Source organism: Dendropsophus ebraccatus, chromosome 10 (assembly GCF_027789765.1).
Source record: "Dendropsophus ebraccatus isolate aDenEbr1 chromosome 10, aDenEbr1.pat, whole genome shotgun sequence".
NCBI classification, from domain to species: Eukaryota; Metazoa; Chordata; class Amphibia; order Anura; family Hylidae; genus Dendropsophus; species Dendropsophus ebraccatus.
In genome coordinates this window covers 88,084,308-88,104,955 of record NC_091463.1, presented here as the reverse complement: position 1 = coordinate 88,104,955, position 20,648 = coordinate 88,084,308, and the positions used below count along the sequence as shown (strand labels likewise).

Sequence of the window (20,648 nt, the reverse complement as noted above, 5' to 3'; positions counted from 1 at the left end):
ATTAGAAGGTTTGAGGATGGATCAGCACTATGGGGGTCGGCCATGCTCCTAACGGTGCTCCAGTGCTCCAAATGGTCTTACTGGACCATAGAGTGAACAACTAAGTGCACAGGAACCAAGGATGAAGGTAAGAGACATACCTGCATCTTCTGTGCAATAGGGGGCTATCAGCAGTTTAGATTCATAAGAACTTCATGAGGTCAACAATGTACCACAACGGTTCTTAACTACGTTGGACATCCAGGTATCTTCTCTTACAACCTATACTATAGAGGTGGACCTTGCAGATGGTATGGAACCCTTGGATTGTAGGTGGACCAGACTTGGTTGGTATCATTCCCTTTGGTTCTGAGTGTCTGTACATTATCAGAAGGCAAGGGGGTTGTGCTGTAGACTGGGGACCATGGAATGGGTGTAGAAGAGGGTACAAACAAACAAAGTGGGGGCTGCTTTGATTTTTGCCATGGGACCTATCTCTTCTTTGTACACTACTGCAGCATTGGTGAAAGCTTTCACTATTACTTTCTTCCAGGTCGTGGTCCATTGAGTGGACTCCTTCTACTGGTTCTTCTTCCTATGGTCCTCTACAATTAATTCAGCTCCCATAACTATCTTCTGTCCAAGTAAGAAGACTCGGGGAACCAAGATAGCTCCTTTTAATATCTTAATGGATTTATATATCTGCACTTTACTGTCACAGATTACTCATAGCGTATATGGAATCAAGTTCAGAGATGGACCCTTGCCATATAAAAAGCCAAGAAACTTCAATTGTCTTAAAGGGGTTTTCCTGGACTATTATATTGTGGCTTATTCTTAGAATAGGCTATCAATGTCAGATTAGTGAGGGTCCGATGAGCAGCTCCCATGATCAGCTGATGCACAATGTATAGCTCTGTCCATTATATAGTTGATGTGTCTAGTATTACAGCTCAGTCCCATTTACAGCTGATTGGTCGGAGTGCGTTGAGTCAGACCCCCACTCCTAAGATTATCCCAAGAATCCTAGAAAACCCCCTTAAAGACTAATGGAAAGAGTGAGGATTTGCCTAAAGAAATATCTGTCTGTCTTTGAAGAACTTGTCTATATATCCTAAACCTTCAATAAAAATTTGGGGAAGACCCTGTTGATCTTTATAACGTATCATCCTATTTTTTATCTGTACATATAATACCATATGTGTTTTTTTGACGCACAATTGTATCTGTGGATGAGGAACGTTTGTTGGTTGGAGAACAGTAAGGAGACACTTAGATGACCTGTTCGGCCTACTTCATGCACATAGGTTTTTGTTTTAGGTTGGATCCACCATTGATCTAATCGTCTAGGTCAGGGATGGGGAACTTTCAGCAAGCCGGCTGTAACAGGTAGGATGTGAATCGTAGTTATGCAACAGAAGGAAGCCATAGTCAGTGCAGAAGAGTCTGAGTCCATCTCCTCCTTGGTTGGACATGTGTCTTTTTTCAGCCATACTATGTAATACTGCTCCTATACAAGCATAAGGAGATGAATAAGGAGACGAGTTTTCCTGTCAGGCTGTGAGTTGTCCTTCCCATGTTTGCAGATAATCCACTGACCAGCTATAAAAAGTAATGACGAGTCATTGAGGAAGTTTCCGCTCTTTCCTCCATGTGTTGGTTTAGACCCATGTAAAGCGAGGCGGGCATCCCCGGAGATGGGGCATATAACATGTCAGAGCTGCCTGTCACAGATAAAGCTGCAACTCCACATCCTCTTCTTCTCCTGATGCTGGAAATGAGAGAGATGGACAGACTGCCACAGGGGCTCCTTCATACGCAGACATGGACCAAGACATTGTGACTGGCACACAGGTAGTATAGATGTAGAGACTGGCACAAAGGTAGTATAGACAATGGCACACAGGTAGTATAGACACAGGGACTGGCACACAAGTAGTATAGACACAGGGACTGGCACACAAGTAGTATAGACACAGGGACTGGCACACAGGCAGTATAGACACAGGGACTGGCACACAAGTAGTATAGACACAGGGACTGGCGCACAGGCAGTATAGACACTGGCACACATGTAGTATAGACACAGAGACTGGTACACAGGTAGTATAGACACAGAGACTGGTACACAGGTAGTATAGACACAGGGACTGGAACACAGGTAGCATACACACAGGGACTGGTACACAGGTAGTATAGACACAGAGACTGGTACACAGGTAGTATACACACAGGGACTGGTACACAGGTAGTATAGACACAGGGACTGGTACACAGGTAGTATACACACAGGGACTGGTACACAGGTAGTATACACACAGGAATTGGCACACAGGTAATATAGATACTGTGACTGGCACACAGGTAATATAGATACTGTGACTGGCACACAAGTGATATAAGAATGACTGCAATAGACAGAGCAGCTGGCACACAGGTGGTATAGGCATAGCTATGTATTGTACCAATGGTAAGGGCAGACAGGTAGTAACACAGTGACTGGCATCGTGTACAGGTCCTAATAGCAAGCGAGAGACAATATTAAACAGGATCGAAAAAGAGAATCCGAAGAACAGCCGTGCAAACTGATACGGGACGCCATGGATTTGCGGGTCATTTTGGCACTTGGTCTTGCCGTAGCCTGCGGCTTGGAAGCTGATGTGGATGGTATAGTATATATACACTAATAATATGTTTCTTGTAGGTTCTCCATGTATTATAACAATTGTGTTTCTGCTTGTCTATTACACTCATAGACAGATATGTCAGATTGCTGCAAAACATGTCCTGCTTTATGTCTCCAGCAGATATGTAATGATTACAGGTGAGATCTGATCAGACACTGGGTCTTGGCACAAGAGGCAAAAAAAAAAAAAGACTCTCAGAGGCTACTTTGGGGTAGTGTACCTTTTATAGCTAGCCAAGTCTCTATGATGTACTCAAATACATTTTACCAAGTTGGGTAGTACCGGGGCCCCCTGCTTTGCTGGGTGCTGCATCTAGCCTTTTAACAACTGTTTGCAATCCTGATGAGTGCATACAGTTTAATGTGTTACTATGATGGACAGAGGGAGGAGCCGTTGGCTCCCTGCTCTGCTAATCACTTTTGTGCTGTAGAATTGGCGACTCTCTCCCCCTATCACTTGAGCACTGGTAGAACAAGAAGTAGGAGAAAACATAGATGGACTGCACTGCAGCGGGGTGAGTATGCTTTATTTTTTTGTAGGGAGATGCCTATATGGTGTGGGAAAAGGATGCCTGCGTGGTGTCCCGCCACGGGTGTTGTTACTTTGAACACCCCTCGCAAAAGCCTGTAACTCAAAGTCAAGCGGTAATGAAGTCATGTCTAAGTTTTGCCACTAGGTGTCGCTAGTATGTATATTTGTGACTGTATATTGCACAGCTGTAGTGAACAAGGGGTTATTGTTTGTTTGTGATCTGCGTACCAATGAGAGCTATTCTTCTCCTTCACCTATCTCTATTCTCCTATCTCTTTGCACTCTCTTCTCCACCACTCACAGGAGCTGTTACACACCCTGTAGGAAGTTGTCACATGGTGAGAGGAAGTGTAGATCCAAACTAGTTAGTTCATCTTTGGTTTTCATAGAGGCAAGACACACAGAGTCTCCTGCAGAGTTTAGCCAGGAGCCTGGATCTGCCAGATTCCCCCTCTAGGACGGACCAGCTGTAGTGCATCTGCAGAGAATTTCTTCTCTAAAGCAACACTTATTCTTATTATGCAGTGCTTAACACCAACAGAGAGGACAAGTCAGGGATCACCCCAACCCACTGCGTTGAACGTCTCTAAAGGTGCAGGACAGTATCCTATAAGCTAAGGAACTGATCCGGATAGAGCAAAGCAGCTAAGAGCCTACGTACTCTATCTCGCAGCACAGTTCACCCAACACTGCAGGGCAAAAGGTGGTATAGCGACAAAGGTCAAAACACGGGCACAGGTATTCTTCTCTCAAGTATTCTCAAGTATTCTACTCCGGCAGAGCACAGTACTACATTGGGTTAGGACTCTCATGATCTACTCCTCTCCACTTCTCTGAACTTACTCTACCTTCTCAGCACACAACCAAGTCAGGACTGCTATTCTACCTCTACAGTTCTCAGCGCAGATCTAGTCCAGTCAAGTCAAAAGTCTATTGTCTGCTTGTATGCTAAAGTATTCCTTAAGTAAAAAAGAGTTTATTTATTTTACCGGGACTCAGTGGTTTTTGTACTAGCACCTACACAACAGCTACACCGTCCTTGGGTCATCTCCCCTTTCTGTGGGTGGCGGTACTGACAGTCTGGGTGGGTCACATCTCCACTCCGGACCACTGTGATAAGCGCCCAAGGGACCCATCACAACCCGGCAGGTCACCGACCATTGGGGAAAGGGTACAGCCAGCCACAAAAAAACTAAAAGCAGGTGTGCCTCATACCTGTGAGCGGGATCAGCACTGGCGTCACAACAGTATAAAATATGGTTGAGCTATACTCCACCGACCGACCACCATTGTAGTGGAGTCACACAGTACCATCTAGCAGGTGACCGGTCGCGGCTGCTGCCACACAACAGGGCAGCCCACTACCACACCTGCTACCTGGGGAGATTACTTACAGGGGGTAGCCTACATGGGGGATTCTGCTAACTGGGGTTGGATTACCTACTAGGCCTAGCTACTAGGGAGACTACAGGGGGGGGGGTAGCTACATGGTGTATACTACCTACTACCTACAGGGAGTTCTAACTAATATATTGATGTGATGCCAAACAAATATAAAAGGGCACAAGGGGACTTTACTACTATGTAGGGCACAGAGGCCATAACCACTATATACGGCAAAGAGGAGACATAAATACTATATGGGGACACTGAATGGCCTAAGTACTATATGGTGGTACAGAAGGGAATAACTACTATATGAGTAGCACAGATGGGGGATAACTACTATGGGGAGACAGAGGGGCATAACTAATATATGGATGCACAGATGGGACTTAACTACTATATGGATGCATATAGGGGCCGTAACTACTATATGAATGCACAGAAAATGCCTAAGTACTATATGGAGGCACTACTATACAGGGTCACAGAGGGGGTCTAGTTTCTATATGGAGGCACAGAAGAGTTTATAAACTATATAAGGACACAACTATATGAGGACCTTTCTACAATGTGAGGGCATATGTGTGTTGGGGGGGGGGGGCTAAGTAGCCCAAATTGTACCTTAATACTACATGGGGCATAAAGTGGGCACTATGGCATTTGGGTGAAGAGCCAAAAATGTTTGCCCAGAAAATTCTGCAGAGATGAGATATTGCTGGAAAAAGTTATTGTGATGGCTGGGCCAAATGGAGAAGATAAAGAAAAGTGGAGGAGTCTGATCAGAAAAGACGCCCCCCTGTGAGACACTGGGTTAAACTGCACTGTAATCACTTGTATTGTGCTCAGAGTCTGCATACCATTGGTATCTATCACTTTATGGCATTGTGCACAAGTGCACATCTTTAGCTGTCCTTTCTTCTTCTTCTCAGGTTGCTCCAGCTCTCAGTCTCCTTCCCTCTCTCTGTCCCTATCCAGTGGACGTAAGGCGCACAGCTCCCTGCAGTGCCTGATCAGGAAAGCCCCTTCTCAGAGCAATTTCACCTTCATTCTTTACAAGAATGAAAAAGTGGTCAGATTCAGCCAGGTAATAGGCCACAAAATGTGGTACCCGCTGGACGCCAAGAAGAACAACAGCGGTCGATGGAGATGTGAGGTGCAGGAGCTTCCTGATCTCTGTGCTGAGTATTATCTGGAGACCCCGACAACTGCCCCGCCAGTGGACGAAGAGAAAGACACAGGTAGGGGCTATAGAATGGGTAGAATCGTGGCATCCAGTGTAGTCCCCCTGTAGTCCCCCTTTAGTAGATGGCCCCCTGTGTAGTCCTCCTTTATTCCATGGCCCCCTGTGTAGTCCTCCTTTAGTCCATGATCCCCTGTGTAGTCTCTATTTAGTCCATGGTCCCTTGTGTAGTCCCCTTTTAGTCTTTGGTCCCCTGTGTAGCTCCCCTTTAGTAGATGGCCCCCACTCAGTATATGGCTCCCTTTTAGTAGATGGCCCCCACTCAGTATATGGCCCCCTGTGTAGATCCCCTTTAGTAGATGGCCCCACAAGCCTCAGGCTCCGGTCGACTGTTTGAACCACCCACATTATAATCCACCACTGGTGTACCATGGCACTTGCCCAAGTAGGCCGGGTGCGTGCGCCGGCCCTGGTCCCACCCCCTGTATGACAATACTGTGATACAGAGAGTGCAGAGGTATGAGCTGGTCCCTCCCCCTGTAGGGTAATACTGTGATACAGATAGTGCAGAGGTATGAGCTGGTCCTTACCCCTATAGGGCGAAACTGTGATACAGATAGGTATGAGCTGGTCCTTACCCCCATAGTGTTATGGTATGATCCAGGCTTGTCTTTGGTAGGACAATAATGTGATACATATAGTGTTGGAGCTCTGCTCTGTCACACTGCGAATATGACACAGTGCAATATGCTCTAAATATATAAAGAGATTACACCCAGCACCGCTCTCCTATCCCAGCACCAGCTCAACCAGTCAACAATCTAATGCTGTTACTCTGCTGCCCCCTTCTGTCTCCTAGCCTGTATTGCAGTCATTTATAATCTCTATAACAGAGAATTTCCTCTATGTTTTCATATAAGCGACCTCTCCTCCTGCGTCCACCATGTCCACCAGAATCCTGCTGACTATCCTGACTGTGGCGCTCCTCCTGATGATATTTATTACCGTGATATCTGTCACCTCCGGAGTCTGTGTCATGCAACAGTGCAGGTAAGTGTCAGTATCAAAATGATCAAAAGCAGAATTTTTTATCTTCTACTCTGAACCTAAACAATTACTGGATCAAGCCATCAGCAATCAGGCTGCTATCCCTAACCTGTGGCGTCACTACAACTCCAATCATTCCCAGCTGAGGAGAGTTGTAGTTTTCCAACAGTCAGAGAGCTCCAAGTTGGAGAAAACTGGCCTAAGGAATACTTACTATGGGGAGAGCTGTCATATCGGCCAAAGTTTAATAGAGAAGAAAAAAATATTCAGAATCTTTTTCTGTCAAATCAACTGGTGCCATAGATTTGTGATATACTTCTCTTAAAAAGGTCTTCCAGTACTTATCAGCTGCTGCATGTCCTGCAGGAAGTGATGCAATCTTTCCAGTCTAGAGAGCAGGAGAGGTTTTATATGGGGATTTGCTACTACTCTGGTCAGCTCCTGACATGGACAGAGGTGGCAGCAGAGAGCACCATGTCAGACTGGAGAGAATACACCACTTCCTGCAGGACATACAGCAGCTGATAAGTACTGGAAGACTTGAGATTTATAATCTGAGGTTAATTACACATCTACATAACTTTTTTTTTTTCTTTTTTTCAAAGAATGATTTGAAAGAAAAAAAAATTGGGATAAACAACCCCTTTAAAATTAGTTTTTTTTTTTTTAGAAGAACATCCCCTTCCCGTCAACATCACAAAGGTAAGAGATGCGTATACATATATAATCATAAGGGGTTCACATACTTTGTACATACAGGGGGGAGAGTCATCAAACCTTGTAAAGATTTAATCAATCTAATAGAAGTCTGACATGAGCTATAGAGATGAATGGATGAGATCGAATCCTCTCGGGCCTTTATACGTATATATCTGCGTTTGTTTGCGTTAGACAGATCGGACAACTCTCCTCTCACAGAAAACGTCAGCTTTGACCTAAGCCTTCCTAGAGCGGAGACAGTGAGTATCAGCAGCTGCAATGTCACCCTCTGCTGGACATATTGGGAATTACAGATTTATTTATTTTTGTACTAAATTTTCTAGGACACAGAAGTATCTTATTATGTGGAGCTGGAGATCATACGGGATCCTTTCCGAAAACCCTCCAGGAGTCACAGTACGATATATGCAAACATCATGTGACATCAAAAGGAATGGGTGGGGGAGCAAACTCATTTAGCAGATACCGTAAATGTATTGACGTTCACGTAATCATGGAAGCAAGGATTTTTGGGGACTTTTAACCATCCCAAAGAGAACGCTGCCTTCTCCCTAACCAAGATGGCTGACAACAGGGACCAGCACACCGCCAGGTCTTCTTACCCATTGGAGGATCGGACTTTTGGGGTTTTATCCCTGTTCCTCCAACATCATGTTAATGGGGGAGCTTAAAGGGCTTGTCCATAGGGACCTGACCATAGTGGTGATGGGACCAGGAAGCAGAGATGAGAAGCAAGAGCGCAGGGACTGTGCCTGACTGTAATCTCTGCTAGCTTCTGTTAGTTCACCGCTCTGGAGTGTCAGTATTCACAGTAATAGATACGGCTTCTAACGTTAATAATTCACCTTGGGCAAACGTGTTTTCAGGTCCAGCAGACCACGAAGTAGTCGTAAGGTCCCAATGCCAAATGTGTGAATAAATGGAGTACAACAAAGAATGGATATATGTCCTGAGCACTTGGAACACAGACACAAAGCATTCAGGAATCAGGAGATCACCTCTAAATGCAAACTTCTAGTTTATATATAGAATTTACCTACATAAAAAATGTAATATTGCAAATATGTTATTATACTTCAGAGCTGCACTCACTATTCTGCCAGTGGGGTCACTATGAACCGAGGCTGAGTTACATCCCGAATTATACTCCAGAGCTGAATTCACAGTTCTGCAGACTTCAGCACTGAGATCTCACAGTGTTCCTTATAGACTCCACATCAGCTTTTTCCTGATTATTTGCAGGACAAGTAATGTACAGTATGTACACAGTGACTCCACCAGCAGAATAGTGAGTGCAGCTCTGGAGTATAACACAGCATGTAACTCAGGATCAGTACAGGATAAGTAATGTAATGTATGTACACAGTGACCTCAGAAGCAGAATAGTGAGTGCAGCTCTGGAGTATAACACAGCATGTAACTCAGGATCAGTACAGAGTACCCAAGTAGATAAATCAGACCGGTCACATTTTCTTGAAGCCGTTTATTTATAAATTCAAAAGGGTTAAAAAACAAGACTAGTTTCCAGCATATAATAGATGAGACATACGGGGGAGGGGCGACCTACTACAGATGCTCTAATGCTTAGAGAGAACAGGACAGAAAATGCATTGAACAAGATATATGACGACCAGTCACTTGCTGACCCCCAGCCCACCCGCCATACAACCAGAAATAGCACCAGAAGGCAATGTTGGAGTCCGGTCAGCTACACGAGCCGGAATGTGCCGCTGACAATCAGAAGTGTCACATCCACAGAAGAGGTGACAACCGTGTCTGCTTCATGTTGTTCATCACTATAGGGCAGAGTTCCTTAACCTTCAGCTCTCCAGCAGTTACAGAACTACAACCATTATGGCATGCTGAGAGTTGTAGTTGTGCAATAGCTGAAGAGAAGTCATTGGTGTACCTGACCTATTGCTATAATCATCATCACTGCCATTAAAGGGATATTCCGCTCAATAACTTTTCATATGTTGCTGCCCCTGGTGAGAACAACAATTCCTTCCATAATTCTTATTATCTATTCAGTCTCCTTTCCCCAGTTCTGAGCTGCTGCTTTCTGCTAAAAATGCAAAAAATGTGTGAGCTTTTCTCTCAGTCTCCCTTTTGAGACAGCTGATGTAAACGAGTCCCTGGCAGGCTTTATCTGCAGCAGTGTAGTTTCTTTGTAATGCAGGGAGGGTTAATCCAAGGTCAGGCTACTAATGAACTCGCTGTGATTAACCCTCCCTGCATTTAAAGAAGCTACAAAGTTGCAGATAAAGCCTGCCAGGGACTTGTCTACATCAGCCATCTCAAAAGGGAGGGGGGGGAGGGGGTAGAGAGAAAAGCTCACACACAGATTTTTATGTCTTCAGCAGAAAGCAGTAGCTCAGACTTGGGGGAAGGAGACTGAATAGATAAGTATGAAAGGAATTGTTGGTCTCACCATGGGCAGCAACATATCAAAATGTTATGTTTGAGTGGAATACTCCTTTATCAGTATAGTGAATGCATAGAATAATGAACCCTTGCTGACCGCAATCTAGTCTTCTAGACCCAACATTGATACAGACGTCTGATTGGCTGGAACCGTCAACCATATCCTTCCCTCAAATATCCACAGATACCCCCATATATTCTGTACTAAATACTATAAAACCCACTCACACGTGACAGCTGCAGTATGTGCTCCCATACAGGGTTATAGTGGTACTCCCAGCCATTCTCTACATACAAAAATCTGATTAATAAGGGGGAAGTATGAGGTGAGGACGGCTATAGCATCACCGTCAGTATAGAGCCAAATCATGAAGGCCTAAGTCATCCATAACAGACCGCTACTGACAACCAGCCGCTGGGGACAAGCTGCCTGACAACCATGTGGTAATGGTTGCTATGCAGTGTATCCCTAGCAACAGGACTGTCAAACTCATGCACTGTTTAATCTCATAACTTGACTGGCACTACAGGTGGGCGAGCTCACTCATCTCTGAATGACATCATGCACACAGTAGTATTAATCAGATTTGTCTGCAATACATGGAGGTGGAGAAACAATTAAAGGGGTGGTTCACCTAAAACAATTCTTTCAATATAACTGGTAACAGAAAGTTACATAAATTTGTGATTTACTTCTAGTAAAAAAAAAAAGCTCAAGTCTTCCGGTACTTATCTGCTGTATGTCCTGCAGGAAGTGGTGTATTCTTTTCAGTCTGACACGGTGCTCTCTGCTGCCACCTCTGTCCATGTCAGGAACTGTCCAGAGCAGCTGCAAACCTCTCCTGCTCTGTACAGTTCCTGAGATGGACAGAGGTGGCAGCAGAGAGCACCGTGTCAGACTGAAAAGAATACACCACTCCCTGCAGGACATACAGCAGCTGCTAAGTACCGGAATACTTTTTTTTTTTATAGAAGTAAATTACAAGTCACTTTTTCGTGAACAACCCCTTTAAAAGTGAGTGTTAAGTTGTGCACAGGAAAGCAGGTGAATAAGGAAATAAAGGGTGGAAGGGATTGTATTGATTAGGTGGAGGAGGTAGAGAAGTGGAGTGAGGTAGAGAAAAGCAAAAAAGAAGGGGGGGGTATTGGGGGGTGAAGGAGATTCAACCTATCACAGTCCTCAAACATTAATTCAGAATTAGTATCACTAGCGCACCATCATCACCTACACAACGTCCACTACCGTGCGGAGGAGACTAATATACCGGGAGACAGAGACTCATCGGAGGTGAGAGGAAACAAGGGGATTTAGAGGTTCTTCTTAGCACCAGAAAAAACTGCAGTCAAGCATCAGTTCTCATTGCCCCTAAATAAACCACAGTATTAGCAAGAGAGTCCGTGGGACCATGCTGCGGAAATGGCTTAGAGAGGCCCTCGTCTACATGGATGGAGAGGAAAAAAAAAATCTGAGTAAGACAGTCAGAAATCTAAAAAAGTGGCATGACCGCTGACATCTTCCTGCCCCCGTACTCTGCTATGTAGTAGAGACCTAGAAATACAAGTCATTCGAGGGACTGGTGAGATGCTTCTTAAAGGGGACCTATCATTTAAACAAACTTCTTACATATCATAGAGACATATCAGAGGTTTGTATTGGTCAGGGTCCGGGTGCTGAGACCCCCTTTAGTTGTTAGAATGAAGGGGCAGATGTGCTTGGCTTATAGTAGCAGTGGACAGAATTATAATGGCGCCATATGGAACTTCTGTTACAGCGATTGCCGTAACCTCCATAGGGCTCCATTCTAATTCCGTCCACCGCTAGTTTAGCAGCGAGACGGAGGTGCAGAGGCAAAGCGTACTCTCTGGCCCTTCATTCTAATAATCGGCGGGGGTCTCAGCACCCAGACCCCGACCAATACCAACCTCTGATGTCGCTATGAGTTTGTTTAAATGACAGGCCCCTTTAAAGAGAGTTACCCAGAAAGAGGAAAACAAAGCTGCTTTCTTCCACGAACAGCGCTACTCTGCAACTCAGTTCATGTGGAGTACTGCAGCTCAGTGACTGAAGCCAGGTCGTAATACTACAGACATCCTGAGTATTAGTGTGGCGCTAGCTATGCTTTTCTAACGCTGAAACCACTTTCAGCTACTGGCCAATATACATCCAGAAGAGCTGAGAACAGTATTGGCACTGCGGTAATAGCAAACTAAGGGATAGACAGCTTAGCGGCAGTAACACAAGGCCATTCCTGAGCACAGCCTGCATTATTAGTCAGATTCTTCTATGCTTGTGTAGCAGATGCAACCAGAGAATATATTGGTGCACATGAGCACCATCTAGTGGCCATAGAACACATTACAGCTATAGGCTTGCAGCAGATGTTTTTTAACATTAGAATTTCTGCGAAGGCCGTGAAGTATAAAGTGGGCCTCTAACTCTCAGATATAGGTTAACTGCTGGATGTTACTTACAAACTATATAAGCCACTAACCCTGCAGAGCAAACAGCCCACGATAACTAGAAATAGTTATCTCATCCAGGTAGGTCTACATCAGGGGTGTCTAACTCAGGCCCTCCAGCTGTTTCAGAACTACAATTCCCATCATGCCTGGACAGCCAAAGCTAAAGCTTTGGCTGTCCAGGCATGATGGGAATGTAGTTCTGAAACAGCTGGAGGGCCTGAGTTAGACACATCTGGTCTACATCATCTCACCTATAGGAAGAAGTGGAAGAAAATAATCATGACAAATTCCAGAAAACTACCGAAACCTACAGGCAGCCTCAGACAGTGGGACTGTCCCTAGATATGGATATACACCCTGTGCTAGTGTAATATATGTATGATGAACCCATAGACTGATATGTTTGCTGTATGATGATATATGAGATGTGAGAAGGGAGGCCGCCTCTATACTAACAGCTCAGTGTCAGCGGCCCCACTACTCAGATCTCCAGCTTGCGATTGATCAGTATAGAGCAGGCGGTCAGACAGCCTCCGATCTTCGACACCTCTGTGCAAGACGCCGGTACTAGCGTGTAATCCGTCAGCTTCTGAAAGACCTGTATGGAGGAGAAAAAAAAAAGTGAGTTTGTAATTTATATCTAGTATGTTCTGAGCTAGAATAGTTCATACAAGGCGGGGCGGTAATGCTATGTCCCGGCCAGTTGTCTCGCACTAAATTTAGAGGAGATTTCTGGGATGTTACATTGACAGCTGTATAAGTGATGTGTGTCCTATGATCGACTACTGACGCCCCAAGCACAGCTGTGTCCAAAAGTAAAACTCAGTCCGTTAAAGAGGTACTCCGGGCTGAGGTCATTTTCATTGTACAGCCGGGGAAGGGGTAGTTATAGAAGCCGGCGGTCACTTACCTCCCCGGTTCCAGTGCCGGGTTCCGGATCATGCTGCCCCATTCTCCTGCCGCTTCCTGGTCTGAGCTGCGGCTTCAGACGTGACGTCTCATGGCAGATCAGCCATTTAGTGGTCGTGGTGGAGTCCCGCCTCGCCCGCTAAATGGCTAAGCTGCCTTGAGACGTCACGTCTCAAACCGCAGCTCAGACCTGGAAGCGGCAGCCGGACGGGAGAATGGGGCGGCGCGATCCAGGACCCGGCGCTGGAGCCGGGGAGGTAAGTGACCACCGGCTTCTATAACCACCCATTCCCCGGCTGTACAATAAAAATGACCTCAGCCCGGAGTACCTCTTTAAGTTGTGTGAACACATTCAGTCTGAAAGGGGTTCGAAGAGAGGAGAAGTCTGTCTTTTCTGTATACATGGGATGATCTGTTTCTGGCAATATAGTTGATCATTGCAATAAAAACCGGAACATATGACCCCTCTTCCCCTTGGGATATGTTCCCACATTCAGGTTTTTGATGCAGTTTTGAAGCCAAATGCAGAAACTGATTGTAAACCATAAACATATACAAAAAATACATGGACCGAGATTTCACTGGATGCATGGTCCTGTATATAACTATCACTAGTTATGCCCAGGGGCGTAGCTAGGATTCATGGGGCCCCATAGAAAAAAACCCTCCCCCTACACACATATATATTATATTATATATCACACACACACGGTGATGTGGCCAAAAAAAAAAAATTATCATCTTGTGGACAGAGGCAGAATCCTATGGTTATATACATAGGAGCAGAAGCAGACTACCTTTATTTACTGCAGTGTGTAAGTGACCCAGTGTTCTCTTACATGCTGCAACACAAAAAAGGGTTAATACAGAAGACAATTTGCTCTGCTGCTCTTGCACTGATAACCTCTGACCTCTGTTCTCTGAGTTCCTGCAGAGGTCAGGGGTTATCAGAGTAGTCAGGCAGAGAGCCAATTGTCTTCTGCATTAACCCTTTTTTGTTTTGCAGCATGTTAGAGAACACTGGGTCACTTTTACACTGCAGTAAATAAGGGGTTAGGCAAAAGGATACAGGAGGCTCTTATCTTCCCTGGGCCCTCTCCCTCCACAGGCCCCATAGCAACCGCCTTCCCTGCTTGTATGGTAGCTACGCCACTGGTTATGCCACTTCCCCCCCTGGTTACTATCCAGCAAACTCCATGTCTGTTTCTGCTTTCCCTATACTCAGCTGCAGTGTGGATACATACTGGCCTCCGTGCTGCCTCCTATACACTATATAGTCACTATAAAAAACATCCTGCAATCCTACCTCACTGTAACAAACCTTCAGAAGTCCCCATAGCAGAACTGAGCAGGCTGAGATGTGCATCCAGCGTTTTCTGTGGGCACAGAGCCTGCACAGGGTAATGGCTGCTTGTCTCCTCTACCTGGCCACTCATCCCCATGGGCCCCTCCCCCTTCCATAGACTATAATGGACACAGCAAACCAGTCTTCACTTTGCTTCTCTGTGATGTAGACAGCTTTTCTTGATAACTAACAGATAAGAAGTGAGGAAGGGGGGGGGGCCTTGTAATGATAGAAGGAAGACCTTTTTCTAGAAAACCTATTAGGGTGGGTTCACACGTATCGTATCCGCAGCAGATTTTACCCAGCGAAATCCTCTAAGGATACCTTCCCTGTCACTTCAATGAGATTCCATACTCGCTATGGGATTGTCATTCCGCTGTGAGTATGGAATCTCATTGAAGTGACAGGGAAGGTATCCACAGCGTACGATAGGGAAGGTATCCGCATTTCTCTGTGAACGCGCAGCGTAAAATCCGCTGTGGGTAAGGTCTGGGTAAACTCACCCTTACAAAGTTTCTAATATTCACTTGTACTCTTAATTTGAAAAAGCAAAAGAGCCCGTGGAGCCTCAAAGAGTCTCGAAACACAAGACTAGCCAGATATCCCTTAAGGAAGGACCAAGCCAAGGGGCAGCTCCTGTAGGGAAACCACCATATTAAGTGGCCCTATAAGTCAATGTAATGACAAGGGAAAAACCAAGGCTAGGTAACCATCCACATACAGCTGTTTCGGGGTGTTGCCCCTCATCAGTGTGGAGCAGGATTCTGGCTAGGTGGGAGCAATGCCAAGTCTTAATTTGAAATCACAGCTACACTAAGGGGGAGATTTATCAAACTGGTGTAAAGTAGAATTGTCTTAGTCGCCCCTAGCAACCAATCAGATTCCACCTTTCATTTTTTAAAGAGTCTGTGAGGAATGAAAGGTGGAATCTGATTGGTTGCTAGGGGCAACTGAGCCAGTTCTATCTTACACCATGTTTGATAAATCTCCCCCTATGTATCTATATGTGGATAATCACACACACACAAAAAATCTATCTATTAGCTACACACATGGTGTATAGTGAAATTGGCTCAGTTGCCCCTAGCAACCAATCATATTCCACCTTTCATTCCTCACAGACTCTTTGGAAAATGAAAGGTGGAATCTGATTGGTTGCTAGGGGCAACTGAGCCAGTTTCACTTTACACCATGTTTGATAAATCTCCCCCATACATACATTGCAGGGTACACAAAGAACAAGGGGGCATTAGTAATGATATAAATGAGGCCCCTTCCAGGTTACATAGTAGTCCTCTCCAATACAGACACCCCATATAGGATACATGAATGCACCTATAGCATCGTACACACACTCGATATAGTCACCTGAACACTATTTGGATATTCCTCTGCACTGCGATGAACCAGAACATTGGCTTTGGGCCCCACACGGGCATAGATGCAATTGGCGGCAGGGTCATCAGGCACTGTCAGCGTCTCGTAATGATGATCAGTCATATGCTCCATCGCCTGTTGGGTTGGAGGAGATATAAATATATATTATTTATATGGGAGCTCACTGCTTTTACAGTAATTGAATCGGAATACTTATAAATGGACATGCTGATTGATTCCCTTAGAATCAGTCTTACCTTCAGCGCTTTTTTAGCGTGGTCACTGCTGCCGATGACCAGGGTGTCAGGGCCGGCCATACTGCAGAAACTCTTTAGATGTAAGCCTCCGGTGACTGACACAGTGGACACGGCATAATCCTGGGAGAGAACAGGTTGGGGATTATTTCATGATTGTTTTAAATAAACCTCCCTGCATGTGGTAGACAATGTGATTCCTAACATATTTGTAGATTGCTTCATCTAAAATTACTCCATACTCTAGAAAGACAGCTCTAAAGTCTTGGGTACTAGTCGTCTCACTTTTCTACAATCTGCTGTCTGTTGTCAGGGAAATTCTGTCTCTAGTAACAGGTCGATCAGAACAAATGACAAAGTGAGGGAGGGCCTTAGCATGTGCAGGAGAGAGTCTGGAAAGGAAAGGGAGCTTTAGCATGTGCAACAGAGGGGAAGAAAGTCTGGAAGGGACAGCAGGCCTTAGCATGTACAGGAGACTTGACTAGGCGTTTACTGAGTCAGTCAGCCTGCTGTTGATCCACAATGCTCTGCAAAGGTTAATCAAGGCTTCCCTCGTCTATCACCCTGCATAAAGCTCAGGGCAGCTGTCCCTTGTGTGAATGCAAGTATACCTACTACTGTAGGCCCACAGTGCGTTTGCTGCACAGATAACTAAGCAATAAGGAGCTTCAGGAGAGCCTGAGAGCTACCAGCAAGGCAGCAGACAGAGGAAATGGCATATAACACATTATGCAACTTATGTTCAGTACAAGGTGTGTTCATATTTGTTGAAGTTACTAAATTGAGCGAGTGAATATCGGTTTAAATACCTGGTAGGTTTTTGCCACTATCTCAGCACCTCTAAGATTAGTCGAATCGGACAAACCCACAAAGATTTCTGTACCTGCAGTAAGAACAAAGCAATACCAGTATACCAACCATACAATGAATATAGTGCCAAGCTTCAATACCAGGACCATCCTCAGGTGGTGTGGGGTACTGCAGCTTAGCTCCATTTACTTCAATAGAACAAAGCTACAATACCCCGCACCAACAAACCAAGACAATCCCAATATCTCCAGATGAGGTCTGTGGCTTGACAACCATAGATTGTGAGCAGATTCATAGTCTATGGCTGCATTAGGTAGCCAACAGTTCTCCAAATATTTATGCTTGACCAAGCCCAAGGTTTTTCGGGGCAATACGGAGCTATGTTAGACAGCTCTGCTATCAGGCTTGTTAGATTTTAACCCCAACATATTCCATCAGGGCAGAGTCAGGTACATTAGAACATTGGTGGGGTCAGCTTTGGGTATGTGACCAACTCAAGACCATATACTGTAAGAGTTTTGTAGGTGTCCAATAAGAGTATCAGCTAGGCAATGTAGTTATGCCAGTTTAGGCTGTCACTATGCCATGGTGCCACATTACTTTTGCCAACATAGATACATGCAGACATCTCCCCTTCCTTGAATCCAAAGAATTCTCCCATCAAGCACCTGTTCTCCAAATCCCTACACCTCCTGAGGTTTCTGACCAAGACCTACGACAGTCTCCGGCCATCACTTACCCGTGAAGAGGATGTCACTGGCATCTAAGGTGGCATTTTCATCTGTAACTTCATAAACTCGAAATTTCAGCTCTTCAAACAACTTCTGTAAACCTTCTGTCTGAGAGGAAGATGGAGAAGAGCGGAGATTGAGGAACGAACAGATGGCAGATTATGAAACAAGAGATGGATGGATGCATACATGATCGTATCCATGCCGTCTGATGGGTATATTAGCCCTCACCTCTTTTCTTCTCGCAGGGTTTGATGGGCGGGTGATTAAAGCCGTATCTGCTATTACCACTGCCATGTCACCGATTAGTTGTCCCTGGGGTAGTTCTTCATTTGGGGGAAGCTCAATCACCTGAAGTCCCAGTTTCTGTCTTAAGATGCCACAGAAGACTCCACTTTCCCTTTGTGCCCTTGCAAGGTCCACCTTTCCATCTGCCTCCTGTGCCAGAGAAGAGGGCACCCCTCTGACCACGGCATGAGTGTATCTACCAGTCATTTCGTATGCCCCAGGTAGGGGGTACCAAAAAAGTCAAGAATCCTTACAAAGCCTTCAGACACAGTTGATGAGATCCCACTGTCTTCTACTGTACCCTTCTTCTCCCCCTTGATCTCCTCCCTGGTCTCCCGCCTGGATGAGTTCCTCTCTCCCCTGCGCCTCTGGTTTCCTTCCTGACTTCACATCCTGCAAAAAATAGGAATGACAACTATGTTCTGAAACGTATACATGAACACAAACACGCGGCGGTCACCATGTGGATGACAATGTACAATAAAAACATCCCGTGAAGACCTTCAAATATCCGAGCAGCAGGACGGACGCCCTTCTAAATTTGGTACCACGACTGGTTCCCTTGCAGGAGGCGACAACAGCCGATGGGTAACAGCAAAGCCTCCAGGACATTGGGGCATTCCACCGCTATGATAGAAGTGGACAACTATAGATGACCGGTCCTTGGATCATCGCACGTTACCAGATGGCATCACAAGTGGGAAATAGCCCGGAGAAGTCAGATTGCGGCCGGTTCTAGACCTCACAGCCTTCTAGCTGGACCTGGTCCAGCAGGTCCACCTGTAACACCCTTGTGTTAACCCTTATGAGTCGTAAGGGGTAACATCATCTTGGTTCCAAGTAGTTCTCATGGAGATGCCCTTCTTGGACCTAAGGGGTTAAGTTATCACTACATCACTGTGTAGGATGTGTATATGGCAACCTTCCTATGAGTGAGGAGGTAACCAAGACTATTGAGGACCCCTGAGGATTACTTAAAGCGGCAGCACCGCCTTAGCAATGTTTATGCCCAGCTAGTTGCGTGCCAGCTGTAATAGGATACTTATAAAGTAACGCCATAGTATCACCGGTTCCCCCCCTGGTTTGTGCAAGGAACCAGCCCCTCCCAGAGCTGAAAGGGTTAACCAGTGCGATGCATGGTGGCGACTCAAGGGCTATGCATTCTTATAAAGTGGCTGTGGGTTTAGGAGGGGGAAGACGTGTAACCAATAGCATCAATATAACAATAGATCCGGGTGGTCCTAACTCAGCTCTGCAAGTCCCGGGCCCACTGGCTCACAGGGATATTAGGGATTGCATTGTGCCGCTATAGTTTTTTTTAACCCTTCATAAACCAGGCAAGCTAATTTGGAGGGGAAGGAAGGGGGGATGGATGGGTGGATGGGAGACACCATGCACTAAAGACGTGAAGTCACAGGGTGGGGAGACCCGGCCAGACACAAGCAGGTCACATCCACAGGAGACTGCGGGACCCCAGAAGATGAGGAAAGCAGGACAGGGGCTGTGTGCAGGGGTGACAGGCAGCAGAGGCCAGGGCTGTGACAGCAGGGAGGGGGTGGCAGGGGCACAGACAGCAGGGCCTGGGCACAGGGAGGGAAGAGGCACTCACCACAGGGAGGACAGGGTCAAAACACGTGATAAGTCCTTGTCCCCAAACCGCAGAACGCTGGGGGTCACCCAGTCCAGACTGTCCCTGCTGCCTCCCCCCTTATCCCTCCCCTCTCTCCATCTCCCCCTTCTTCCCTCCCTCTGTCTCTCCTCCATCCCTCCCTCCCTCCAGCTCTCTCCTCCTACAGACCCAGCACTGGAGACACAGGGGGAAAGGGGCTGGAACCCTGGCTCCTCCATATACACAGCACAGGTCTCATCCTATATACACAGCACAGGTCTCATCCTATATACACACAGGACGTGCCGCCTCCTATATACACAGCACATGTCTCCTATATACACACACAGGACATACCTCCTATATACACACATACGACGTGCCTCCTCCTATATACACACACACACGACATGCCGCCTCCTATATACACACACACACACACATACACACACACACACACACACAACATGCCTCCTCCTATATACACACACACACGACATGCATCGTTTTATATACACAGCGGATGTCTCCTATTTACACACAGCACAGGACATGCCTTTTCCTATATACACAGCATATATGTCCTATATACACACAGGACATGCCTCTAATAATATATATATATATATATATATATATATATATATATATATATATATATATATATATATTATTAGAGGCATGTCCTGTGTGTATATAGGACATATATGCTGTGTATATAGGAAAAGGCATGTCCTGTGCTGTGTGTAAATAGGAGACATCCGCTGTGTATATAAAACGATGCATGTCGTGTGTGTGTGTGTATATAGGAGGCGGCATGTCGTGTGTGTGTGTGTATATAGGAGGCGGCACGTCGTGTGTGTGTGTGTATATAGGAGGAGGCACGTCGTATGTGTGTATATAGGAGG

The 20,648-nt window shown here is 45.7% G+C and overlaps 2 protein-coding genes across 3 annotated transcripts; one reads left to right on the top strand and one right to left on the bottom strand.

The window, feature by feature from the left end:
* Positions 1-1,719: 1,719 nt before the first annotated feature.
* Positions 1,720-8,449, top strand: LOC138765725 (uncharacterized). Of its 2 annotated transcripts, XM_069942744.1 has the most exons (6): positions 1,720-2,646; positions 5,513-5,821; positions 6,684-6,813; positions 7,481-7,512; positions 7,702-7,769; positions 7,854-8,449. In XM_069942744.1, exons 1-6 carry the CDS (start codon positions 2,580-2,582, stop codon positions 7,950-7,952), a joined length of 705 nt encoding a protein of 234 aa, XP_069798845.1. In that variant the 5' UTR covers positions 1,720-2,579; the 3' UTR covers positions 7,953-8,449. The 2 variants fall into 2 exon arrangements, with proteins under 2 accessions (XP_069798845.1, XP_069798846.1); XM_069942745.1 differs by lacking the exon at positions 7,854-8,449 and having other exon boundaries at positions 7,706-7,767.
* A 4,173-nt stretch (positions 8,450-12,622) lies between these two features.
* On the bottom strand, positions 12,623-19,839 carry DDAH2 (DDAH family member 2, ADMA-independent). Its single transcript, XM_069942743.1, has 7 exons — positions 19,741-19,839; positions 18,075-18,524; positions 17,852-17,951; positions 17,112-17,185; positions 16,306-16,425; positions 16,040-16,183; positions 12,623-13,015 (listed from the first exon to the last, which is right to left on the bottom strand). The coding sequence occupies exons 2-7, from the start codon at positions 18,336-18,338 to the stop codon at positions 12,899-12,901; spliced, it is 819 nt and encodes a 272-aa protein (XP_069798844.1). The 5' UTR covers positions 18,339-18,524; positions 19,741-19,839; the 3' UTR covers positions 12,623-12,898.
* Between the last annotated feature and the right edge of the window lie 809 nt (positions 19,840-20,648).